The sequence below is a fragment of the Xenopus laevis genome, chromosome 6S (assembly GCF_017654675.1).
Source record: "Xenopus laevis strain J_2021 chromosome 6S, Xenopus_laevis_v10.1, whole genome shotgun sequence".
NCBI lineage: Eukaryota > Metazoa > Chordata > Amphibia > Anura > Pipidae > Xenopus > Xenopus laevis.
In genome coordinates this window covers 36,059,764-36,087,756 of record NC_054382.1, presented here as the reverse complement: position 1 = coordinate 36,087,756, position 27,993 = coordinate 36,059,764, and the positions used below count along the sequence as shown (strand labels likewise).

At 39.5% G+C, this 27,993-nt stretch overlaps 1 protein-coding gene and 1 long non-coding RNA gene across 3 annotated transcripts in view; both read left to right on the top strand.

Moving 5' to 3' along the window:
- LOC108719941 overlaps positions 1–27,993 on the top strand; it is a 133,559-nt gene that overhangs the window by 90,745 nt on the left and 14,821 nt on the right. For both annotated transcript variants that reach the window (XR_005962187.1, XR_005962186.1), the window contains exons 2-3: positions 22,636–22,718; positions 27,585–27,721. This is a non-coding gene — a long non-coding RNA (uncharacterized LOC108719941). The remainder of the gene's footprint in view (positions 1–22,635; positions 22,719–27,584; positions 27,722–27,993) is intronic.
- On the top strand, positions 9,530–16,625 carry LOC121395027. The gene is made up of 2 exons (XM_041567511.1): positions 9,530–9,961; positions 10,110–16,625. The coding sequence occupies exon 2, from the start codon at positions 10,288–10,290 to the stop codon at positions 16,090–16,092; it is 5,805 nt and encodes a 1,934-aa protein (XP_041423445.1). The 5' UTR covers positions 9,530–9,961; positions 10,110–10,287; the 3' UTR covers positions 16,093–16,625.

The following is a 27,993-nucleotide window of genomic DNA, read 5'->3' as shown; positions in this document are numbered from 1 at the left end:
TTGTGTGTATGCCATACTCTGCCTGCCCTAAGCTGCCTGTATGTGCAATACTCTACTTGCCCTTCTATGCCTGTGTGCCATACTCTGTCAGTGTGTGCCGTATTCTGTCAGTGTGTGCCATACTCTTTCAGTGTGTGCTGTACTCTGCCAGTGTGTGTCGTACTCAGTCAGTGTGTGCTATACTTTGTCTGCCCTATTCTGTCTGTATGTGATATTTTCTACCTGCCCTATTCTGCCTGTAGTACATTAATCTTTTTGCTCTGCCGTATTATGTCTGTATGTGTAATACTCTGCCTGCCCTATGCTGCCTGTGTGTGTTGCATATTCTTACTGCCCTACTCTATCTGTATGTGCCCTAATCAGCCTGCCCCACACTGCCTGTGTATGCCATACCCTGCCTTCCCTATTCTGCTTGTGTTTGCTATACTGTATTCTGCCTGTATGTGCAATGCTCTGCCTGCACTGATCTGCCTGTTTTGCCATACTGTGCCTGTTCTATTCTACCTGTAGCAACTTCTTCCTCAAATATAAATCTAGGAACAAGGGCCCAATGTGATTTTGCTTAGGCGCCTGTCATCATTAAAAGCAGCCCTATCCTTTTATATATTTTAAAGAAGCACCTACTACCTCCTTAAATTAAAGGAAAACTATACCCCCCAAACAATGTAGGTCTCTATTAAAAGATACTGAGTAAAACAGCTCATGTGTAAAACCCTGCTTCATGTAAATGAACCATTATCATAATAAAATACTTTTTTAGTAGTATGCGCCATTGGGTAATCATAAATAGAAAATTGCCATTTTAAAAATAAGGGCCGCCCCCTGAGATCGTAAGATTCACTGTGCACACATACAAACCACATGTAAGGTCACATGAGCCAATTAACAGAGAGAGTTCTGCCTTTTGCTTCCTCACTTCTTCCTGTTACAGTTAATGTTGTAGTATTTCTGGTCAGGTGATCTCTGAGGCAGCACAGATAGAGTCACGAAATGGTGGTTCAAGGCAACAGATGTAAAAGGGCAATATTTATGTAAATATATATTCCAGTTTGGTAAGATTCTTTAATATGTCATTCAATTTGATATAAACTATCCGTTGCTTAAGTATTCATTTTGGGGGTATAGTTTTCCTTTAACTATTGGTGTAGACCATTCCAGTCAACATGATTTAAACCTGATTTAGTACAAAGGCAATGTAATTTTTCCCAAAATGTTTCTCTAGCACGACTGTGCTGCACTTACTGATTCCTGTTGCCTAAGGTTAGCACTACACGGGTGATTCTGGCGCGATCCAACACGCTGCGACAAAACGCATGCGACTTGTCGCATATGACAAACATAAGGTAATAGATAGAATTGTTGCATGGCATTGATCCGACACGACACGACTGTGGGATGCAGACGCTGCGCCAGAATTGTTCGTGCAGTCCTACCCTTACTGGAGAAGTTACTATACACACTTTACACATGATTAAAAGCTGGTTTAGTACAAATGCAATGTAATTTCCCCTCATATGTGTCCCGAGTGCATCTGTGCTACACTTGCCTCTGATCTAAAGCTGCATCTGATAATCTGCCCCTTGTGTTTGTCACTTTTTAGTTCAACTACAGCTACAATCTGCAGGTTGGAAAGCCCTGCTCTAAAGTGTTACTGACTCCAGCTTGTCTTACTGAAAAATTACTATCCATACTTCAATTAAAATATGATTTAATACGAATGCAATATCATTTCCTCTCATATGTACCCCTAGTAAATCTGTCCTGCACCTACCACTCATCTAAAGCTGTAGCTGACAATCTTTTAACTGCCACTTTCAAACTGTCACTTTGTAGTTCAACTACAGCTACAATCTGCAGGTTGGAAAGCCCTGCTCTAAAGTGTTATTGATTCCAGCTTGTCTTACTGAAAAAGTTACTATCCTTACTTTAAATGCAAATAAATATGCTTTTGTGCAAATGCAATATCATTTCCTCTCATATGTACCCCTAGTAAATCTGTCCTGCACCTACCTCTTATCTAAAGCTGAAGTGGACTATCATTTAACTGTCACTTTCCAACGGTCAATTTGTAGTTCAACTATAGCTACAATCTGCAGGTTTGAAAGCCCTGCTCTAAAGTCTTACTGATTCCAGCTTATTTTACTGAAAAAGTTACTATACACACTTAAAATGGGATTAAAATATGATTTAGTACAAATGCAATATCATTTCCTCTCATATGTACCCCTAGTAAATCTGTCCTGCACCTACCTCTCATCTAAAGCTGCAGTGGACAATCATTTAACTGTCACTTTCCAACGGTCACTTTTTAGTTCAAATATAGCTACAATCTGTAGGTTTGAAAGCCCTGCTCTAAAGTCTTACTGATTCCAGCTTGTCTTACCGGAGAAGCTACCATACACAATTTAATAACACAATTAACATGATTTAGTACAAATACAATGTAAGGGGGCATAGTAGGTGTGATCAATTTTGCACATGGATGTCTGGGGTAGGTGTGTCTCTAGCATGGCTGCCCAACTGAAAGCCTTTAGCTGTTGTTGCAACACAATTTGATCCCAGTGTCCAAATTACCAAATTGGGGATTACACTAAAGATGATTCTTGCTGCAGCACAAACCTAAGACCAAAGGGCACATCCCTAATCCATTAACGCTATGGTAAGATCCACCCTGTTAAGGTAAGGGAATTTGGTGGTGTCCTTACCTGGGAAAACGTCATTATGTTGAGCTGGCAGACTGATAGCTGATAGGAGATAAAATCCTATTCCATCACTGCCTTCTCTTGCTATTAGTCTGTTTCTCCCACAGCTGGTACCAGGGCATGATGGGAAAGTGATTAGCCAATCAGTAAGGTGTCCTTAGACATATGGTGGATGAAGCTTCACAGTCAATACCTGGACACTAGGAAAGAGAGCTTCACCAGTAAGGAAGTTGGGCTAAACCACTATCTGAAATAAGAAGGGGGGGGCAGTTAAGCTGTGAGTGCAGCAGTGTCAGAATCATTGCAAGGATCATTCATGTTGTTGATGTCATTGCTAGCCTGATATGTAGTTGTTATTGCGTTGTGATAGCTAATCCCACTCTGTGGAGAGCCCATATATGAACTGCTGGTAAAAATATTGAGAGATTTACAGTGTAGTTACATGTCATAGGGAAAGTCAATACACATACTGACACAGAAAGATCTCTTCCTTCATACACATGAGGCTAAAATTGAGGAAATACTAATTTCAGATCATGCACCAATACACATAGACTGTTCCTACCAGACTCTCACAATTCAGACAATGTTGCACCTTCACTAAGAAGGTGAGCTGAAAATCACGACACCCCCTGCTCATCCGCAGGTTTGTAATTACAATATAAATATAATTATACATCAAATGAAGCAAAAGTGGAACCTAACAAACTCCTGGGACATGCTCAGCCATAGCCTCCAGCTTTCAGATGTTGGATATATTGCACCATAATGCTCTAACAGTTTAAAACTTTACCTATATTATCAATTATGCTAATAAAAAATGATCCATATGCTTTACCCTTAGATGTACTCACTGACTTGTCACTGCCGGACATTGTTTTAAAATACATATATTTAAAAACCGCATAACATGGATGATTTTTGTGTATCTTTTTTACTCACATCAGTAACTACATATATGCATGCTAACAGTAGCTTCATATAAGTCCTATTAGTTCACTCACGCTTCCGTTTGTTCCCCCGAGCAATACCTGCCTATCCACATAATGAACAAGTGGGAGTTAGTCACAACACCATCCACCTATGACTCCCTACACGTTTCTCCATTATCACGGCTTCATCAGGGGCATAAGTGGAACATACGGAAGGAGTGGGGGTGAGTAAACTAATACAAATACAGAAGAATCCACATAAATATATATGCATACAACATGACACATTGCATACAGGAAATTCTACAGGAAACCAAACAATGACAAGTACATCACCTTTCTTGTATGGGCAGAGCCAATCAATTAATAATGATGAATTTCCCCAAAATGTTATACAAAATACAAAACCCCCCTGAATTGACATTGGAAAACGAAATCAAATTTTTAGTGAATTCATCTGGAACAAGACAAAACCAAGAATTAGCCTATAAAAATGCAACAGTGGAACCTTAAAAGAGGGAGGTTCATTTCCCCAACATTAAACAGTATAATATAGCAGCTGCACTGAGACAAAAAATTCATCCCACACTTAGGCCTTCTTTATACACTACATATGCACAGACAGCAACTTCTCAGTGAGATAATATATAATCCACTACTATACACAATGTGGCAAACATAGAAGCTTTCGAGAAAACTAGACAACCTGAATAGCTGCAACACTATCTACACTTTTTTGGACAGACATAATATCAAAGGCTGATACTAAGCTCTATAGTTAGTATAGGTATGGGTATATAGAATTTAATTAAAAATAGATAGGGGTGTGTGTATGGATGCTGGGTTTTCATTTAGAGGGGTTGAACCTGATGGACTTTGTCTTTTTCATCCCAGTCTAACTATGTAACTATGTACACTTGCTAAATAACCCAGATTTCACATGACCATTGACCAAAATGTGGACATGTGCAATACAACTATTTGCGAAAAAATATGCGCTGCACAAACTTTATAAATGACCCCCAGTGTCTTGATCTGTGCTGGGTTTTGTGCAATAATCTAAAGACTTTGTGGGTTCCAGGCAAAAATCTGAAAAAAACCCAGATGTTTTTTCAAGATTTTTTGAGGTTTTATCCCGCAGAAGAAAATTTCGGGAAAGTGTATTGATAAATAAGGAGAAAAAACCTGTGCGGATTTGGTCAGATTTGTTTTCAGAAAATATTGAGAGAAATTCGGATTTGATAAATGGGCCCCGAAGAGGGTTAAATATGCACTGGATAGAAGCATTCCTAAATAAGGACAAAACGGTTTGCAAGTTTTTTGAAACATGGGAAACCTCATTTGACATTATTCTGCAAACAATCAAGGCAAAATTCATTCATTTTTTCAAACAACAGACAGGATAGTAAGTGGAAACCCACCCATGTCCCTGCATGTAGTGTGACTGTAATGCATACTCCAACCCAGAAATCCTTCCATATTGTCATTTTTAGAATATTATTAGAGACCTCAGAATACTAGAGACGAGTTTAGGTTTCAGTCTACTTTTCTTATGTGTTGATAATGTCAGCCAAATGCAATGCTATCTAAATAGCAAGACTGTGACTATTTAAATTGTACAGGTATGGGACCTGTTATCCAGAATGCTCGGGACCTGGGGTTTTCCAGATAACGGATCTTTCCGTAATTGGGGTCTTCATGCCTTAAGTCTACTAGAAATTCCTTTAAACACTAAATAAACCCAATTGGCTGGTTTTGCTTCCAATAAGGATTAATAATATGTTAGTTGGGATAAAGTACACAGTACTGTTTTATTATTACAGAGAAAAAGGAAATCATTTTTAAAAATTTGGATTATTTGGACAGCCATTCCGTAATTCGGAACTTTCTGGATATCGGGTTTCCGGATAAGGGATCCTATTCCTGTACTATTTCTCTCCTGTGCAAAAACATAACTTGAGACTGTTTTACAACTCGCCTTATACTATTGAACTGTGTCTACCATATTACGACAGTGTCACGAATATTTGCACTGCTTTTGTACATGGAGATAAACAACATTTGTAATGCTTTTGCTCAAATGAAAAACACCATAGCTTTGCAGTTGTGTAATTTGGCGTAGAAACGTGTATTTAGTAGTGATCGGCGAATCTGTCCCATTTAGCTTCGCCATGAAATTTCCAGCAAAATTCATGAAACACGAAGTTTGACGCCGGCGACAATTTGTGGGAGGCAAAATTTACGCTGGTGACAATTCTGAAATTGATGCTGGCGTTGGAATTTTTGCCGGAGTCAAAAAAACCTTAGATACTGGTGTATTTTTCGCTGCAATTTAGCTAATTTATTTGCCTGCGACGAAACACGCTTGATAAAGGGGGTTACCCTGAAACGTTGCATGCTGCAAACCATTTAATAAAATAGCAAGGGTTTACCCTGCTAGCAATACCTGTGTGCCAGTGAATTTTCTTCTGACCTGTCATCACTAAAAGCAGCCCTATCCTTTTATTTATTTTAAAGAAGCAGCTACTACCTCCTTAAATTAACTATTGGTATAGACTATTCCAGTCAACATGATTTAAACCTGATTTAGTACAATGGCAATGTACTTTTTCCCGAAATGTGTCTCTAGCACGATGCACTTACTGATTCCTGTTGCCTAAGGTTAGGACTACACAAACGATTCTGGCGCGATCCAACACACTGCGACAAAACGCATGCGACTTGTCGCATATGACAAACATAAGGTAAGAGATAATAGAATTGTCATATGGTGTTGCAGTTTTGATCCGACGCGACACGACTGTGTTTGTGCAGTCCTACCTTTAATGAAGAAGTTACTATACACACTTTACACATGATTAAAAGCTGGTTTAGTACAAATGCAATGTAATTTCCCCTCATATGTGTCCCTAGTGCATCTGTGCTACACTTGCCTCTGATCTAAAGCTGCATCTGATAATCTGCCCCTTGTGTTTCTGTCACTTTTTAGTTCAACTACAGCTACAATCTGCAGGTTGGAAAGCCCTGCTCTAAAGTCTTACTGATTCCAGCTTGTCTTACTGAAAAAGTTACTATACTTACTTTAAATGCAATTAAAATATGATTTAGTACAAATGCAATGTCATTTCCTCTCATATGTACCCCTAGTTAATCTGTCCTGCACCTACCTCTCATCTAAAGCTGCAGTGGACAATCATTTAACTGTCACTTTCCAACGTTCACTTTGTAGTTCAAATATAGCTACAATCTGCAGTGGACAATCATTTAACTGTCACTTTCCAACGGTCGCTTTTTAACTCAACTATAGCTACAATCTGCAAGTTTGAAAGCCCTGCTCTAAAGTCTTACTGATTCCAGCTTGCCTTACTGAAAAAGTTACTATATACACTTAAAATGGGATTAAAATATGATTTAGTACAAATGCAATGTCATATCCTCTCATATGTACCCCTAGTAAATCTGTCCTGCACCTGCCTCTCATCTAAAGCTGCAGTGGACAATTATTTAACTGTCACTTTCCAACGGTCACTTTTATAGTTCAAATATAGCTACAATCTGCAGTGGACAATCATTTAACTGTCACTTTCCAACGGTCACTTTTTAGTTCAACTATAGCTACAATCTGCAAGTTTGAAAGCCCTGCTCTAAAGTCTTACTGATTCCAGCTTGCCTTACTGAAAAAGTTACTATATACACTTAAAATGGGATTAAAATATGATTTAGTACAAATGCAATGTCATTTCCTCTCATATGTACCCCTAGTAAATCTGTCCTGCACCTGCCTCTCATCTAAAGCTGCAGTGGACAATTATTTAACTGCCACTTTCCAACTGTCACTTTTTAGTTCAAATATAGCTACAATCTGCAGGTTTGAAAGCCCTGCTCTAAAGTGTTACTGATTCCAGCTTGTCTTACTGAAAAAGTTACTATATACACTTAAAATGGGATTAAAATATGATTTAGTACAAATGCAATGTAATTTCCTCTTATTTACCCCTAGTAAGTCTGTCCTGCACCTGCCTCTCATCTAAAGCTGCAGTGGACAATTATTTAACTGCCACTTTCCAACGGTCACTTTTTAGTTCAAATATAGCTACAATCTGCAGGTTTGAAAGCCCTGCTCTAAAGTCTTACTGATTCCAGCTTGTCTTACCGGAGAAGCTACCATACACAATTTAATAACACAATTAACATGATTTAGTACAAATACAATGTAAGGGGGCATAGTAGGTGTGATCAATTTTGCACATGGATGTCTGGGGTAGGTGTGTCTCTAGCATGGCTGCCCAACTGAAAGCCTTTAGCTGTTGTTGCAACACAATGTGACCCCAGTGTCCAAATCAGTTAATTGGGGATTACATTAAAGATGATTCTAGCACAAACCTAAAACCAAAGGGCACACCCCTAATCCATTAACGTTATGGTAAGATGCACCCCGCTGAGGTAAGGGAATTTGGTGGTGTCCTTACCTGGGAAAATGTCATTATGTTGAGCTGGCTGACTGATGGGAGATAAAATCCTATTCCATTACTGCCTTCTCTTGCTATTAGTCTGTTTCTCCCACAGCTGGTTCCAGGGCATGATGGGAAAGTGATTAGCCAATCAGTAAGGTGTCCTTAGACATATGGTGGATGAAGCTTCACAGTCAATACCAGGACTCTAGGAAAGAGAGCTTCACCAGTAAGGAAGTTGGGCTAAACCACTATCTGAAATAAGAAGGGGGGGGCAGTTAAGCTGTGAGTGCAGCAGTGTCAGAATCATTGCAAACATCATTCATGTTGTTGATGTCATTGCTCGCCTGATAGGTAGTTGTTATTACATGCTGATAGCTAATCCAACTCTGTGGAGAGCCCATATATGAACTGCTGGTAAAAATGTTGAGAGATTTACAGTGTAGTTACATGTCATAGGCAGTTCTGTCAAGTGGCACAGATTCAAAATGACGCCCATTTTGATCTGATTATGGGAATTGGGAAATCAGGTACCTGTTTATTTAGATCGATCAATAGTAAATTTAAGCTCAGCACCTTTGAAAACCCCATGGTACTTTGAGTAGTACAAGTAAAGGATCTATTAATGGAAATGCTCGGGACCTTGAGTTTTCCACTGATGGGAACTTTCTGTTATTTGACTGACCATATCTTAAGCCTGCTAAGAATCATTTAAACATGTAATTAACCCATTACCAATAATCTCAGTCATTGCATGTGCTCAATTTGTTTTATTTTCTTGTTTATGAAAAACAAAGGCCAAAGACCAAAATGGTCACTATTTAATACTGTGTATAGAAATATCAGACAAAAATACACGTTAGCCAACATATATGCAGCCAACAGCCCAAATCAGGACTTTTTTACTCACCCCACGCAGAAACTTGTGGAAACCCCATCCCTTAAAACTGATTTTGGGAGAAGAGTTCAACTCACTCCACTACCCAGACATTTAAAGGACAAGACCCCATACAAATCTCAATGGACAGATTACAGGAAACATATAACTCAACAATGATATAAGTCTACTGGATGCCTTGAGAGGGAAAGGCAATACACATACTGACACAGAAAGATCTCTTCCTTCATACACATGAGGCTAAAATTGAGGAAATACTAATTTCAGATCATGCACCAATACACATAGACTGTTCCCACCAGACTCTCACAATTCAGACAATGTGGCACCTTCACTAAGAAGGTGAGCTGAAAATCACAACACCCCCTGCTCATCCACAGGTTTGTAATTACAATATAAATATAATTATACGTCAAATGAAGCAAAAGCAGAACCTTTCAAACCCCTGGGATGTGCTCAGCCATAGATGTTGGATATATTGCGCCATAATGCTCTAACAGTTTAAAACGTAATCTTTATTATCAATTATGCTAATAAAAAAATGATCCATATGCTTTACCCTTAGACATACTCACTGACTTGTCACTGCCGGACATTGTTTTAAAATACATATATTTAAAAACCGCATAACGTGGATGGTTTTTGTGTTTCTTTTTTACTCACATCAGTAACTACATATATGCATGCTAACAATAGCTACATAGAAGTCCTATTTCCGTTTTTTTCCCTGAACAATACCTGCCTATCCACATAATGAACAAGTGGGAGTGTGCTGTCCATCACAGGACTATTGTGTTAAGACATCTAGTGGTCATTTGCGTAACTGCAGTTTAGCTCCTCTCATAAGGAACCATGAAGTGTCTTACACTTGTTAATAAAGTTTGTTAATAAAGTTTCACCCTCAGGCTGCAGGAGCCATCTTACCTCTCAGGAGTGTTCTAGGAAGTTCATCTGTCTTCCCTCCATACATATATGCTTGTAAGTCTGCATATTATTTGTTAGATTTATTGTGCATTGCATCACTGTATGTTCAATGTCAGTATTAGCTGTTCTTTCTCTGAAATGTGTTTATAAATGCCACATGCAATTGCATATTGTAATTTCAGTCTATTTGATTGTATTGCAGTTTTACAAAATAAACAACTCCACATGGAAGTATATTCAGTTTTACCTAAAGAACACAACCTCCTTCTGTCGAGTTATGTTCGCTAGCTGTCAGCTAATCGTTAGTAGGACAGCATAGTAAAAAAGCATACGTATACGTAACAGGCGAAGATAAAGAGCTGCATTTGAATTCATACATCATGAATCCAGATAAGAGTATGGACATCTCGCAACAAACTTATGAGACCAGGTCCCACGTGTCTGGCTCCAGATATTCAGGACACTCCAGCAGATCGTCTGCAAGCTCTGCAGGCCTCAGAGCAAGAGCAAAAGCTGAAGCAGCACGCGCAGCGCTCTCATATGTCGAAAAAGAAGCCGATATGATCAGACAGAAAGCGGAGTTAGAGGCTAATATGCATATACTGCAGATTCAAAAGGCAGCAGTATCAGCATCGGCAGAGGCTGCAGTATACGAGACTGCTTTCGGCTTGGAAGGAGATCAGCTCCACGATGTTCCAGAAGTAGCAATTCATGATCCAGTACAGAGAACTCAGGAATATGTACAGAAACACACTTTGGACCAAGTCAAAACAGAGTATCCTTCTATTGAACCCATCTCCAGCACAGTTCCACAGTTCCATAACTCAACATATAAGCAGCCTGTTCCAGATACATCTGAGGCGCCCCCTGCTGCTCATGATGATTCAAAAAATGTTCCAGCTTCAAAGGTGCGCGTTCAAGAAAACATGGACTATGCTAATCCTCAGTATCCATCAAGTGACCCGGGTTATCATACGCCCTCTGTGAGAAATGTCCCCTTAGGATCATCAGAGTCAAATGATCTAGCGAAATACCTAATTCGTCGAGAATTAGTAAGCACAGGCCTCTTAACATTTGACGATCGTCCAGAGAACTATTGGGCATGGAAGACATCATTCCAAGGTATCACCAGAGATCTCAACCTCACAGCCAGAGAAGAGCTAGATTTGCTGACAAAGTGGCTTGGGCCAGATTCATCTCGGCAGGCTCAAAGAATCAGGTCGGTGCACGTTCATAACCCTTCAGCTGGGGTTAGGATGGTGTGGCAGAGACTAGAAGACTGTTACGGCAGCCCTGAAGTAATTGAAAATGCCCTAATGAAAAAACTGGACGATTTCCCTAAAATGTCTAACAAAGACAATCTAAAGTTGAGAGAACTTGGCGACATATTGTTGGAGGTGAATGCAGCTAAAACAGAAGGCTACTTACCAGGACTGGCATACCTAGATACAACTCGTGGGGTTAAATCGATCATTGAAAAGCTTCCATATAGTCTGCAAGATAAGTGGATTTCTCAAGGTTCTAGGTACAAAGAAGTTAATCACGTTCCCTTCCCACCATTCAGTTTCTTCACCAACTTTATTGTCAACCAAGCAAAAATCAGAAACGACCGAAGCTTCATATTCTCAACGTACAGCAACCAGATGCCAGCACACACAGAGAAGACAGGAGCTAAGTATGGTAACAGACCTTCCGTGTCGGTCAGAAGGACAGAGGTGTTAGCCACGGATTCAGCTGTGCAGATTACTAACTCTGAAAAGAAATCTTTGGACCCAGATAGTCCATGCCCGATCCATAGAAAACCTCACCCACTGTCAAAGTGCCGTGGATTCAGGAGCAAGCATATCGACGAACGTAAAGCTTATTTGAAAGAAAATAATATCTGCTTTAAATGTTGTGCATCCACCAAACATTTTGCTAAAGACTGCAAGGCCAATATAAAATGTAGTGAGTGCAAAAGTGACCAGCATATCTCAGCACTGCACCCGGGCCCAGCTCCTTGGACATCAGAGACTATTGTAACCGTCAAAGAGCATGGCGGGGAGGACAATGAACCTATTTCATCCACAGTTGTATCCAAATGTACAGAGGTATGTGCAGAAGGGACAAGGCCCAGATCCTGCTCCAAGATTTGTTTAGTAACTGTATATCCCTCTAACAAACCTGACTGTTCTGTAAACATGTATGCAGTATTAGATGATCAAAGTAACCGTTCATTAGCTAAATCTGAATTCTTTACTGTGTTTAACATTAGTGGTGAAGCATTTTCCTACACTCTAAAAACGTGCTCAGGTACTATGGTGAAAACAGGGCGTAGGGTATCTAATTTTACTATTCAGTCTATAGACGGGAAATCACAGTTAGAACTTCCCACTCTCATCGAGTGTGACATGTTACCTGATGACAGGTCAGAAATACCAACACCTGAGATTACACAGCATTTTCCTCATTTGGAATCATTAGCAGACAAAATTCCTGCACTTGACCCTAATGCTCAAATACTCCTCTTGTTAGGAAGGGATATCCTGAGGGTTCACAAAGTACGTGAACAAGTCAATGGACCCCATAACGCCCCCTATGCACAGCGTTTAGATTTGGGTTGGGTCATAGTTGGAGAAGTATGTTTAGGAGGAACTCATCCATCAATGGGTGTGAACTCATTCAAGACAAATGTACTACCTAGTGGACGCACTTCGCTATTCAGCCCATGCTCTAGCTTTATGCAAATAAAAGAAAACTTTAATGCTTGCAAACGGCCTTTCAACCCCGCTCTATGCTATGTGAAAACGGCAACTCACAGCATGGACAGTTTAGACCATAATGTGTTTGTTACAACTCCAAATGATGAAAAACCTGCTACGTCAATTGAAGATAACATGTTCCTTGACATAGTTGAAAAAGAGATGTTTATCGATGAAACGAATCATTGGGTAGCACCCCTACCATTTCGTTCACCACGTCTTAGATTGCCAAACAATAGAGAGCAAGCTCAGAAGAGACTTCTTGCTTTGCAGCATTCATTCAGAAAAAAACCTGAAATGAAAGAGCATTTTGTTACTTTTATGCGAAAGATCTTTAGCCAGGACCAAGCAGAGCCCGCTCCACCGTTGCAACCAGATGAGGAAAGTTGGTACTTACCCATCTTCGGTGTCTATCACCCTCAAAAACCAGGGCAGATCAGAGTGGTTTTTGATTCAAGTTCTCAGTATCAAGGTATCTCACTGAATGACGTACTTCTTAGCGGACCTGATTTGAATAATACATTGTTGGGTGTACTCATGCGCTTCCGCAAAGAACAAGTTGCAGTGACTACTGATGTACAGCAAATGTTTTATTGTTTCATGGTTAGGGAAGACCACCGCAACTACCTGAGGTTCCTTTGGTACCAAGACAATGACCTTAGCCAGGAAATTTCAGAGTTCAGAATGAAAGTACATGTCTTTGGGAATAGTCCTTCTCCAGCCATAGCCACTTACGGACTCAGACAAATAGCGAAGCGTGGAGAAAGTGAATATGGCAAAGACGTAAAACAGTTTATCTTAAGAAATTTCTATGTAGATGACGGACTTATTTCTGTGCCTACTGAAGCTGAAGCAATCAGTCTCTTGCAGAGGGCCAGAGACATGCTGGCAGAATCAAATCTCAAACTGCACAAGGTAGCATCAAATAGAAGTGCGGTAATGGAAGCATTTCCTGCAGATGACAGGGCTAAAGAGTTAAAAGACCTTGTTCTAGGTGTTGATCCTTTGCCCCTTCAACGAAGTCTAGGAGTAAGTTGGAACCTACAGACTGACAGTTTCACCTTTCAAGTGTCCAGGGAAGTAAAGCCATTCACACGGAGAGGTATCTTGGCCACAGTGAATAGTCTTTATGATCCACTTGGTTTTGCGACTCCGATCACTGTACAAGGTAAAGCTTTAGTTAGAGAGCTTTCAGTAGATCAATGTGATTGGGATACCCCACTCTCTCCAGACAAAGAGACTCAATGGAGAACGTGGACAGAAGATTTGATTCATCTTGAAGGTTTCAGCATTCCCAGACCCTATGTGCCAGTGTTGTTTACAGCTACAAGGCGAAAGGAGGTATGTGTTTTTTCTGACGCTTCTACTATGGCAATAGCAGCTGTAGCATATCTCAAGGTTACAGACAGCGATGGTCAATGTCATGTTGGCTTTATTATGGGAAAATCCAAACTAGCTCCTAAACCAGCCCATACAGTGCCACGTTTAGAGCTATGTGCAGCAGTTTTGTCAGTTGAGTTAGCAGAACAAATTGTTGAAGAAATGGACTTTGAACCTGACGCAGTTGAATATTATACTGACAGTAAAATTGTACTAGGTTATATTCATAATACTTCCAGAAGATTTTATGTGTATGTTTCAAACAGAATCAATCGCATCAGAAAATCCACTAGTCCAGATCAGTGGCATTATGTTACCACTATTCAAAATCCAGCAGATCACGGGACTAGACCAATTCAAGCAACCCACTTTAAACATACTAACTGGTTTTCAGGTCCAGATTTCTTGTATTATTCAGTCACAAGTCATCAACCTGAAGCCAATACGTTTGACCTCGTAGAACCTGGTTCTGACAGTGAGATCAGACCCGAAGTGACAGCCTTAGCAACTGAGGTACATGAACGTCAGTTAGACTCACATAGATTTCTCAGATTTTCAAATTGGAAATCTCTTGTGAGAGGCATAACTAGACTTATTCACATCAGCAAGTCATTTTCTAGCAACACACAAAAAGATTCATGTAAGGGCTGGCATTGCTGTAGAAAGTTATGCCATCCCTTAGATTACTTGCAAGCAGAGACTGTCATTGTCAAATGTGTCCAACAAGAGGTGTTTTCAGAAGAGATTAAGTCTTTGTCAAGGACGAAGAAAGTCACAGATCAAAGCCTGATCAAATGTCTGAATCCTATAATTGACAAAGAGGGATTACTCAGAGTAGGAGGGCGTTTGTCTAATTCAGACATGGCCGAGAGTGAGAAACACCCCCTCATAATTCCAGCCAGCCATCATATAGCCACCCTCTTAGTCAAACATTACCATGAGAAGGTAGCACATCAAGGTCGTCATTTTACTGAGGGTGCATTATGTTCGGCAGGCCTATGGATCACAAGAGCTAGAAAACTAGTCTCCAGTATCGTTCATAAATGTGTTATCTGCAGGATGTTGAGAGGAAAGGTGCAGGAACAGAAAATGTCAGATCTCCCACCAGACAGGCACGTTGTAGCCCCTCCATTCTCACATGTTGGGCTTGATGTCTTCGGGCCTTGGAACGTGATGTATCGCTATACTAGAGGACATTCTGCTCAGAGCAAAAGATGGGCTGTAATGTTCACTTGTTTAAGTACCAGAGCAGTTCATTTGGAAGTGCTTGAATCCATGTCATCTTCAAGCTTTATTAATGCTTTAAGAAGATTTTTGTCTATCCGTGGACCAGTCAAGCAATTCCGATCAGATAATGGAACAAACTTTGTAGGAGCTTGCAAGGAACTGCAAATTAACTCAGAAGATCCTGAGATCCAAAATTACCTTTTTGAACAGAGATGCACTTGGACCTTCAATGCTCCTCACTCATCTCATATGGGAGGAGTGTGGGAGAGGATGATTGGCATAGCCAGACGTATTTTAGACTCGATGTTGGCACAAGGCAAAAATGTTAGACTGTCACATGAAGTGCTGATTACTTTGTTAGCTGAGGTTACGGCCATAATGAATGCTAGACCATTAGTTAACATTTCAATGGACCCTGAGAAACCTGAAGTTCTTACACCAGGAATGCTTTTGACTCAGAAAGCTTGTCCTATATCAGCACCACCTGGTGAGTTCACTTTGAAAGATCTTTACAAGTGTCAGTGGAAGCAAGTTCAGAACCTTGCTGATACTTTCTGGAAACGTTGGAAGCAAGAGTATTTGTCATCACTTCAAACAAGAAGGAAGTGGAAAGAGGAGAAACCAAATGTTCAAGAAGGACATGTTGTCTTGTTGAAAGACCCTCAAGCTAAACGCAATGAATGGCCAATGGGTCTTATTGTAAAAGCCATTCCCAGTGGTGATGGGAAAGTTCGCAAAGTGGAGGTTAAAGTCATTAACCACGGAGTTGCTAAAGTATATCTCCGACCTGTTTCAGATTTGATTGTCCTTTTTCATAGTAAAAAGTTATCGGATTGAATTTACAGTAATTCTTAGGTATATTATAGTGGCATATATTTACGCCAGGCGGGGAGTGTGCTGTCCATCACAGGACTATTGTGTTAAGACATCTAGTGGTCATTTGCGTAACTGCAGTTTAGCTCCTCTCATAAGGAACCATGAAGTGTCTTACACTTGTTAATAAAGTTTGTTAATAAAGTTTCACCCTCAGGCTGCAGGAGCCATCTTACCTCTCAGGAGTGTTCTAGGAAGTTCATCTGTCTTCCCTCCATACATATATGCTTGTAAGTCTGCATATTATTTGTTAGATTTATTGTGCATTGCATCACTGTATGTTCAATGTCAGTATTAGCTGTTCTTTCTCTGAAATGTGTTTATAAATGCCACATGCAATTGCATATTGTAATTTCAGTCTATTTGATTGTATTGCAGTTTTACAAAATAAACAACTCCACATGGAAGTATATTCAGTTTTACCTAAAGAACACAACCTCCTTCTGTCGAGTTATGTTCGCTAGCTGTCAGCTAATCGTTAGTAGGACAGCATAGGGAGTTAGGCACAACACCATCCACCTATGACTCCCTACATGTTTCTCCATTATCACGGCTTCATCAGGGGCATAAGTGGAACATATGGAAGGGGTGGGGGTGAGTAAACAAATACAAAAACAGAAGACTCCACATAAATATATATGCATACAACATGACACATTGCATACAGGAAATTCTACAGGAAACCAAACAATGACAAGTACATCACCTTTCTTGTATGGGCAGAGCCAATCAATTAATAATGGTGAATTTCCCCAAAATATTATACAAAATACAAAACCTGCCTGAATTGACATTGGAAAACTAAATCAAATTTTTAGTGAGTTCATCTGGAACAAGATGAAACCAAGAATTAGCCTATAAAAATGCAACAGTGGAACCTTAAAAGAGGGAGGTTCATTTCCCCAACATTAAACAATATAATATAGCAGCTGGACTGAGACACCTAAAAGAAAAAAATTCAACCCACACTTAGGCCTTTGTTATTCACTACGTTTGCACAGACAGCAACTTCCAGTGAGATAATATATAATCCACTACTGTACACAATGTGGCAAACATAGACGCTATTGAGAAAACTAAATAACCTGAATAGCTGCAACACTATCTACACTTGCTAAATAACCCAGATTTCACATGACCATTGACCAAAATGTGGAAAGATGAGGACTAATTTAATGCATAGGACTATGTGGTCCAGCACTTGATCAATTGTGCCCATGTCAGACTGACCAAGGGGACCAAATGCTGTTATTAATACTCACTGTAGTAAAAAAAAATCCATATTCCAGGTATGGGTCCGGGATACCCCACCAATCATTTAGGGGGTTATTTATTAAACTCCTGAATTTTAAGTGGGGAAAAAAAGCCCACAAAATTTTAGGTATTTATTGTATTTTGTATATTAAATAAAAATATACAAAAAATATACATTATACCCCGAGAATGGAAAAAAGTCTGAAAATCCTGGTATCTCAGATCTGCCGAGGTTGCATATAAGTCAATGGGAGAAGTCCCAAAGATACTGAGGCTCATTTATCAACACTGGGCAAATTTGCCCATGGGCAGTGACCGTTAGCAACCAATCAGCGAATAGCTTTTTAAAGCCAGCTGCAAGTAGAACAATGAAAGCAGCATTTTTTTCAAATTTGACCAGTGTTGATAAATAACCCCCACTGTATCTTGATCTGTGCTGGGTTTTGTGCAATAATCCAAAGATTTTGTTGTTTTCGGGTAAAAATCGGATTTTTTTAAAAGGTTTTTTCAGGTTTTATCCCGCAAAGAAAATTTTCGGGAAAGTATATTGATATATAAGGAGAAAAAAACCTGTGCGGATTTGGCCAGAGTAGTTTTCAGAAAATATTGAGATAAATTTGGACTTTGATAAATGGGCCTCCCTAAATAAGAACAAAACAGTTTGCAAGTTTTTTGAAACATGGGAAACCTCAATTGACATTATTCTGAAAGAATGAATGGCAAAAAAGTGAGAAAGGGGCGTGACCCCGAAACTTTGTACTTCGCAATAAACACGCAAGGCAGCTTGCTTGCATTGACCCTGTGTGCCTTGGGATTTTTTCGTTTGTCGCCAGCGTCCAAATTGACGGCTGTGTCTGGCGAATTTTCACTGCAATTTTGCAAATTTATTCGCTGGCGGCGAAACACCCAAATTTTCGCCTGCAGAATAAATTCACCCATCACTAGTACTTAGCCATGTTGGATACAGCAGAATATGTCCTACACATACCACCTACTTTGATATATCTATGAATATTGGGTATTAAACTTTTTAGTAGACCTCTGTTCATATTTAGTGCAGTTTAGTGACTTGCAGCAATTTTAACTGGTAATTTTCTTTAGAAAAGCAATGCTTCATAGTTTGGAGTAGAAAGAAATATTCACCCTAAGTTTCAGCAGAATGTGTAGTTTCAAAAATCAGTATTTGGTTTTCAAGGGTCCCTGTGCTTTTTTTTTTAAACGTAAGCCGTGAAATTAGTATATTGGAGGTTTATTTTGGGTCTCTACATGCCATGTACTTCTTCAGATAAGGAACTATGCAGTCTGGCATTTGGTAAGTTATTCTCCTCTCTCCCCAGCTTGGACACTTGTTGGGTAATTGTCATTTTTTGGCCAATATATTTGCTTCCGTGTGCTATTTTTGTAGTAGTTGAGGGAGTATGCAACTAAAAACTGTCTGGTGCTATGTCTAAGATACATTATTTTGCCTAATATATATGTGATTTTTTGTTATATAAAAATATTTATTTTAGTACCACCCTCTTTGATTCTTTTAGTGTGCAAGTTCTAACTGGAAATTTAAAATTTTTGCCATACTTTTGCTGCTAAGAATTAGTTGAAAGTCTGAGGTCTCCTCCATTCGAAATTCAAATAGTTAATATTACAAAAACGGAAGGATTGTTCCATTTGGTATTTAATTAGTACACAATGCACTTGTTGAAGAACAACTTCTCAGCCTTTGGCAGCTAAAAGGTATTGAAGGTTGTTACTCAACTGTAAAATAAAAGATATACCAGTACCCGCACATATGCTGATAACACATCTTTACAGCAGCAAAGCAAATTATAGCAAAATCACGGCTATCCACTACCTTACATTTTGGGAGAATTGAAAGCAAAAATAAACGCAACCTTTATAATGGAGAAACTAACTAATACTACACAATAAACAAAAACGATTTCATGTAGTATGGGACCCCTGGATTAAATACACTTTCCCTTATGGCTTTAATCAAACCACTTTGTCATTGTGATAATACCTGATCTTCTCTAACATGCATAGGGCAAACAGAAAACTGAAACCGAATACAGGTATGCTAGAATCCCAATTGCCATGTTGTACCAACTCAACTTTCACGGGCAACCTATCTGTTCATATACGGGAAGCTATGTTTTTTTGTTTGTTACGATTTGACTCCGTTAACTAATCTATCAACTCTCTGAAGCTAACTATAGCCGCAAGTTTGAAAGCCCTGCTCTAAAGTCTTACTGATTCCAGCTTGCCTTACTGAAAAAGTTACTATATACACTTAAAATGGGATTAAAATATGATTTAGTACAAATGCAATGTAATTTCCTCTCTTATTTACCCCTAGTAAATCTGTCTTGCACCTACCTCTCATCTAAAGCTGCAGTGGACAATCATTTAACTGTCACTTTCCAACGGTCACTTTGTAGTTCAAATACAGCTACAATCCGCAAGTTTGAAAGCCCTGCTCTAAAGTGTTACTCATTCCAGTTTGTCTTACTGAAAAAGTTACTATACTTGCTTTAAATGCAATTAAAATATGATTTAGTACAAATGCAATATCATTTCCTCTCTTATTTACCCTTAGTAAATCTGTCCTGCACCTACCTCTCATCTAAAGCTGCAGTGGACAATCATTTAACTGTCACTTTCCAACGGTCACTTTGCAGTTCAAATATAGCTACAATCTGCAGGTTTGAAAGTCCTGCTCTAAAGTCTTACTGATTCCAGCTTGTCTTACTGAAAAAGTTGCTATATATACTTAAAATGGGATTAAAATATGATTTAGTACAAATGCAATATAATTTCCTCTCTTATTTACCCCTAGTAAATCTGTCCTGCACCTACCTCTCATCTAAAGCTGCAGTGGACAATCATTTAACTGTCACTTTCCAACGGTCACTTTGCAGTTCAAATATAGCTACAATCTGCAGGTTTGAAAGCCCTGCTCTAAAGTCTTACTGATTCCAGCTTGCCTTACCGGAGAAGCTACCATACACAATTTAATAACACAATTAACATGATTTAGTACAAATACAATGTAAGGGGGCATAGTAGGTGTGATCAATTTTGCACATGGATGTCTGGGGTAGGTGTGTCTCTAGCATGGCTGCCCAACTGAAAGCCTTTAGCTGTTGTTGCAACACAATGTGATCCCAGTGTCCAAATCAGCAAATTGGGGATTACAGTAAAGATGATTCTGGCACAAACCTAACACCAAAGGGCACACCCCTAATCTATTAACTTTATGGTAAGACCCACCCACTTGAGGTAAAGGAATTTGGTGGTGTCCTTACCTGGGAAAACTTCATTATGTTGAGCTGGCAGACTGATTGGCTGTAGCTGATGGGAAATCCTATTTGCTGCACTGCTTACTCTTGCTAACAGTCAGTTTCTTCCAGAGTCAGTTCCAGGGCATGATGGGAAAGTGATTAGCCAATCAGTAAGGTGTCATTAGACATATGGCGGATGGAGCTTCACAGTCAATACCAGGACACTAGGAAAGAGAGCTGCACCAGTAAGGAAGTTGGGCTAAACCACTATCTGAAATGAGATGGGTGGCAGTTAAGCTGTGAGTGCAGAAGTGGCATAATCATTACAAACATCATTCATGTTGTTGTCATTGCTTGCCTGTACAGGTATGGGACCTGTTATCCAGAATGCTTGGGACCTGGGGCTTTCCAGACAATTCCTTAATTTGGATCTTTGTACCCTAAATTACTAAAAAATAATGTAAACATTAAATAATCCCAATAGCCTAGTTTTGCTTCCTATAAGGATGAATCACATCTTAGTTTGGATCAAGTACAAGGTACTGTTTAGTCTTACAGAGTTACAGTGTGTGTACTGGTACCGTGTTGGATAATTCATTTATGTGACGTGCTGTTCTAGCAGAAACTTATTGAGATATATTTGTGTATTTAGATAGCTGGTGGGGGGGGGCATACATGCTTTTAAGACAAGGAACCATGGTGTGATTTCTTACACCTAAATTAATTAAAATCTGTAGAATTTCTTTACTTGCAACTAATGAAACAAGTGGCAAGTTCTGTGAATTTTCTGTCTTGTGAACGACTGTGTATGTAGTGCGGCAGGAATTCTATTCCCTACACCCATTACACTGACATTCTAAGCACTGGTGCCATAAGTACAGGAAAATCAGATGAGTTCCCAAGGACTTGCTATCGGTATTGAATGAATCACAATACTACAGAAACATTTTTGTGAATGCTATTGATGGTGCCAGACTCACAACTATTTCTGTGGATTCAGCAGCAGACTTGAATAGTTGTGCTCTGATCGGTTGAAGAATTTACCTGATCAACCCTTTAGATAGAGCGCAGCCCATAAATAACAGCTGCTGGACTTTGCCTCTGCTCTCACCCTATCTCTTTGGCAATTATTTAATATTGATTGTCATGTAAACGATAAAGGGACATGAGCAGATGTGATGTGAGCAGATTCCACACTTGTTCCGCACCAGATAATATAGGGCCAGTTTCTAGGACTCTAGTACCTGCCGGGCCCTAGGCCTAATCTGCCTAATGGATAATCTAACCCTGTTGAATGCAAATTTGCATTTGTAATTGCACCTATCAAGACTATATCTAAAATTGTACATGTGTCTGCAAGCTCCTTTATACTTTAGCAGGTTTACATTTGAGGCTTGTTTTGCCAGGTGCAAAGTACAGGGATGCAAAGACTCCACGGAATTAACACTTGCCTGAATGTTGTGCCTACAAATGTACTTGATTTTAACTTATCACATTTTTGATCAATATATCTAAAGTTCTGTATACGGTAAGAATCAATCTTACTGAATGTGCGTTACTAAGGCATTACTTAGGGTAGTAGTGACACCTTGTGGTTGTAAGTATTTATGGTTTTTAGACTTAAAGAAAAATTGCATTTATAGAAAAGACAGTACTGATGCGTCATAAAATGATTTCCCCCACGCTCACCTTTAGCCACAATCACACCGCTCCCATGCCAACCCAGCCTCAATGGTGAACGGAGTACAATATAGCAGAACATGCCATCAGGCCCACTCCCCTATGCAGCCTCAGGGTCTGCTGTTTAGTAGTTACATCACTTGGCCCGCTATCAGACCTTTCATTTACTGTAACTATTGACTGCATACCTACAAAATGGCTAAACCCTCATTTCAATCCATTCGCTATAAATTTTATGTGTTTTATTTTATGTCTCTTGTAATTGTTGTATTTGTTCCCATGACTGTTCGTATAGGGCGGTGCAACTGGACCCCAATTCTACTTTGGAAAAGACAGTCCATCAACTTTTTGCCTGCCTTGCCTGAAGCAGAGACCTAGGTATTCCTGAAAGCTTGTGTTTTTAAATCTATTTAATTAGCAATAAAAGGTATGACTTGCTTTGTATTCTCTGGCTTTAATCTGTGGCTAACACTGTACAAAACTCTGCTACATAGTATATTCTAGTTCACCTGTCTAGTACAGGTGTAGTACTATTAAAACTTTATTGGGATGGCTGTAGGGGCCCACCTACACCTTAAATTGGCTCCAGAAAGTAAGCACATATAATAATTATATTCTGCCTTCCTGACTCCATATGGCAATGAGCATACTTCCTGGATCAATGATGTTTGGTATGTATTAATACCAGTGACATCTTACACCATACAGTTATTATCATCTAATTCTGGTCTGTTGTGTTATTAAGTGTTAATCCTTTAGTTATATCTGTATCCAAACAGATCATATATAACATAAGGAAAAGCACTATACACTAGGACAGGAGAGAAATTAGGACCTTCTTCCAGGTACAAAGTTAGATCCTGCTGTGAACAAATAGAAGGGATGGGCCAATTATATGGTTTTCATGGTTTTCATGGAGATCTAGTGAGTTAAACACCAGAGACAGGGGCTTGTGGAAAGGGCCAGGGCAATTAATAAAGATAGGTGCATGGAAAGGGCAGCATATGGGGTGTCAGCGATGATTGCCAAAGATAGGGGTTGATGGAAAATACCAGAAGTATTATCCAATGGAGAGAGACAGAAATTGAGTACTGGTGGCAAAGGGCTAATGTAAAGAGATAAAAGTAGGGGGCTGGTGGTGAGGGCCAGTAATGGTGAGTGTCAAAGTAAGGGGCTGATGGAGAAGGACAGAAATGGGGGGTGGTGGTGAGGACCAAAGAAAGGCCCAAAAGAAAGGGTCAGATGTAGCTCATCAGAAATGGAACAATGGTTCGGTCCAAAGGTAGGGGCTAATGGAATTGGTAGGCCTGGGTGATGGCAAAAGTTGGGGGCAAAAAAACCCTTAATATAGGGGTTAGTGGTGAGGGCCATAGACTGATGAAGAGACCAGCATTTAGGCCCAGAGATAGGGGGCCAAAGATAGGAGCAGATGGAGATGGCTAGAAATGACGGACCAGTGTTGAGGGCTATGGATAAGAGGCCAATGGAGGGGACAGAAATCGGCAGCCAGTGGTGAGGGTCAGAGATCCTCAGAAAACTACAATAGAGCTGAGGGATAGAAGACCAGGGGTGCTGGTAAGAACCTCACACTCAAAAGCTATTAACTGCTGACCTCCTTAGGAATGCTAAGAATGAGTCCAAACCATGGAGAGCTGTGTATGCCTTTGGGCTCAGTCCATTGTGTGGGTGCTGTGATTTGTTCTTCTTGATAAATAATTTCCAAGTACAAGGATATACTTGATTAAACGCGAAATCACCAGATTGCTTAGGGATTCACTTCAATAAAATTAGGCTATATGTTTCTATATATAATATTGGATATAGATTGAATAGAGAGTTTCCAGCCTAACCATGTGCAATAAAGATATTTAAAAGTTTTTATAAAGAACTCCTTGGCCAAACAAATCACTTTCTAAATATATTTTCAGGGGTCTGCCACTGTCCCTCAACTATTGCCCTCCATGTCATTAACAGAAACAACTGTTTCACATTATCATGTGATTATACTCCATATTGTGCAGGTTGAAGTTTCAAATTTGGGGGGTGTCACTCAGACAAGGACCTATGAATCCTCTTTACTTTCATAACTGGGTCTTTAATCAATGATCTGTTTTAAAACAAGATTTAACGTGAACACTTGTCATTTTATTTCATTTTCCCACACTGTTCATAGTTTTTGCCCCTAAAATTTTCATAATCATTGCATATACTGCAAAATATAGTGCCTACTGTTTTGTGCAAGTGATGCCCTAATACTGGTGCAGTTTTTGACACCACCTTGGAAAGTGTCCGTGACACTCACATGCTCAGTGGGCTCTGAGCAGCTGTTGAGAAGCTAAGCTTAGGGGTCGTTGCAAATTATCAAGCAGAAAATGAGGTTTGTCTGTAATATAAGCTGATGCTACAGGGCTGATTATTAAATTCTGACGCTAATTGCACTGGTTTCTGTGCTGCCATGTTGTAATTATCTGTATTAATTACTAATCCGCCTTATATTGTGACATTTATATTCTATGTGTACTGTATATTGTGAGTCAGTCCCTAAGCTCAGTAAGTGACAGCAGCATAGAGCATGTGCAGTGAATCAGCAGAAAAGAAGATGGGGAGCTACTGGGGCATCTTTGGAGACACAGATCTTTACTGCTAAAGTGCTATTGTTGCCTTGGGCTGGTACAGAAGCCCAAAACATAATCCCCTGAAGTAAAGGAGGCACATGAGGTGACGTGATGCTTCGTATGCGCATTCACTCGGGGGGGTTGGTTTGGAAGTCAGAAGGGGGCCACCGTTGGCTTCCAGGAGGGCCCTTCGTGTCGCAGCCCCAGTGGGCCCACAGTGCTCCAATCCAACACTGCACCTTTAACTTTTAGTATGTCATAGGATGGCTAATTCTCAATAACTTTTCAATTGGTCTTCATTATTTTTTTTAATAGTTTTTTTTTATCTGGAGAGCTGCTGAATAAAAAGCTAAATAACTAAAATAATCACTAATAATAATAATAAAATAATTAAAAAACTGAAAACCAATTGCAAATTGTCTCAGAATATCGCTCTCTATCATGCAAATTGGAGAGGCCTTCCTCTGGATCAACTAGCAGTTAGGCAGATTAAAAAAAAACTAAAAGGTTGAACTTGATGGACGTGTGTCTTTTTTCAACCTTACTTACTATGTTACTACTGTGTTACTAAAAGTTAACTCAAAGGTGAACAACCCCTTTACAGTTCATGATTGGCCAAACTGCACTTCAAATTGAAACTTAATGAATTATTAGCTAATTGCTTTGACCCTTTTAGTCCTGTGGTCAGCATTAATTACTGACTGGCACCAGGATCTTTTTTTATAAGTTGATAGATATTTGATGGATCTAAAGGGTTAATAATGACCCATTTCAACTTCATGGCTGTACAGATGTGCAGATCCTTTATGATGTATCAGATATCACTGTTCATTGTAGTTGAGGGTAATAACATATGCAACAATTGCTTGAGGTCTAGTAACCCAGATCAATCAATTCAGTGTTTGCCTTTAAAGAGTAATTGCCTCCTGCTGATTGGTTTCTGTGGTTTCCTACAACTGAAAAAAAACCCATAACATCTTTTATTTCATTACCCCGCAGGTGCCCTGTCTGTGCTGCTCTGTTCAAACTGTATAAATCACTCTCCTACTATTTTTGTTTTGCTTTGACATTTTTTTGAGCTGAAACATAAAAGTAAAACTGTATTTTGTAGAGAGAAAAAAAACAAAAGAAAAATACAAAAAGCTTTTTATTACTGATGTTCGTTAAAGTGATTTTAAACCCACACGTAAGACAGACTCATTGTGCCCACATTGCTGAAAAACTTAAAGGCCTTGTAAACTCAGCTGTATTGGTGTCCCACAGCTCCCCCTAGTTTTCTATACATAGTTGTTGCCGAAAAGCATAATTCTAGATGCAAAAAAATCACCTATAAGAATTCTACTGATCAGAAAACTTCATGCAAATGAACTGACAAATAAGAATGCTGAATCCCAGTACCATGTCAGGCATCTTGCTCTTATCTTACATTATCTCTTACGTAGAGGTAATTTTTGTCTTCATTATATTACACTGGAATCAAACATGGGGATAAAGGACAGACTTATTCAGTGCTGGGAAACTTTCAATCTGGCTCCATGTTCTTTGTTCCTGCAACTGGAGTTGAAACAGGTCATCTGGGATTCTCATTGGAAGATTTTTTTTTTTTTGCATTTTGGAGGAGATTTGGGGAAACGTTTTGGAAAAGTTTTATATATGTTGCTTTAAGAATACAACCCTGGTGTTGCCGGACTACAGCTCTCAGCGTACTTCAACCTTCATTATATGTTACATTATTATGAGATTTGTAGTCCAACAAGAACCGAGTAACGTTTGGCTGAGAAGTAAAGTGCAGCAGGGTTTACTACCCCTTTAAAACCCCCACATGCCTGGGTCTGCTAGCTACTGTCATGGACTGGGTGCATCATGGGTGTGGGGTGCAAGGCCATGCATTTTGCATTGTAGGAGGAATTCTGTGGGTGGAATCCCTGCCCCTCTGTAAAAGACACAAATTCACAAAAGTCCACTGTAGTTATCAGCAGTTTGAAAAAGTTCCCTTGATTAATGTTACATAGTTAAATTAGGTTGAAAAAAGACAAAGTCCCCTCCAAATGAAAACCCAGCATCCACACACACACCCCTCCCTACTTTTAATTAAATTCTATATACCCATACCTATACTAACTATAGAGTTTAGTATCACAATAGCCTTTGATATTATGTCTGTCCAAAAAATCATCCAAGCCATTCTTAAAGGCATTAACTGAATCAGCCATCACAACATCACCCGGCAGTGCATTCCACAACCTCACTGTCCTGACTGTGAAGAACCCCCTACGTTGCTTCAAATGAAAGTTCTTTTCTTCTAGTCTAAAGGGGTGGCCTCTGGTACGGTGATCCACTTTATGGGTAAAAAGGTCCCCTGCCATTTGTCTATAATGTCCTCTAATGTACTTGTAAAGTGTAATCATGTCCCCTCGCAAGCGCCTTTTTTCCAGAGAAAACAACCCCAACCTTGACAGCCTACCATCATAATTTAAGTCTTCCATCCCTCTAACCAATGTAGTTGCACGTCTCTGCACTCTCTCCAGCTCAATATTGGTGCACCTCTGTAGATTATTTTCACAATTTTGTGGTAACGCTAATAAGATTTGTACTGTATATCATTTGACTGTTACTTTTCATTTTACAGGACAAGATACAGTACATAAGGAACACAAAGAAGAAGTCATTGTGCCCTGGGAATGTTGCTGGCATGCAATGGTATCTTCCTTTTTCTGGTTCCAGTTGCATCTACAGGACATACAGTCTGACACCAGTGTGCAACAGGTGATTTCTGCTGCTTTTTTTCATTGTCATTAAAACACATTTTAAAGGGATCCCTAAACCTAATTCATGTTAATTTAGTGTGGCAATATAACACTGACACCGGGTATTTTTTTTCACTACTTTTCCACAAAAGTCACAAATTGCACCACAAGGTACTTGCACCCTTGCCAGGTCTATATGCAAACTGTGGTATGTAGCATATTCAATATCTGCTCTTAGCATCAGGTACACGAGGGTCATGTTACTGACATTCCGAGGGTCTCTGGTTACTA

Excerpts from the sequence above, each read along its gene's own strand:
- LOC121395027 (XM_041567511.1), top strand. The coding sequence starts at position 10,288 with ATGAATCCAGATAAGAGTATGGACATCTCGCAACAAACTTATGAGACC.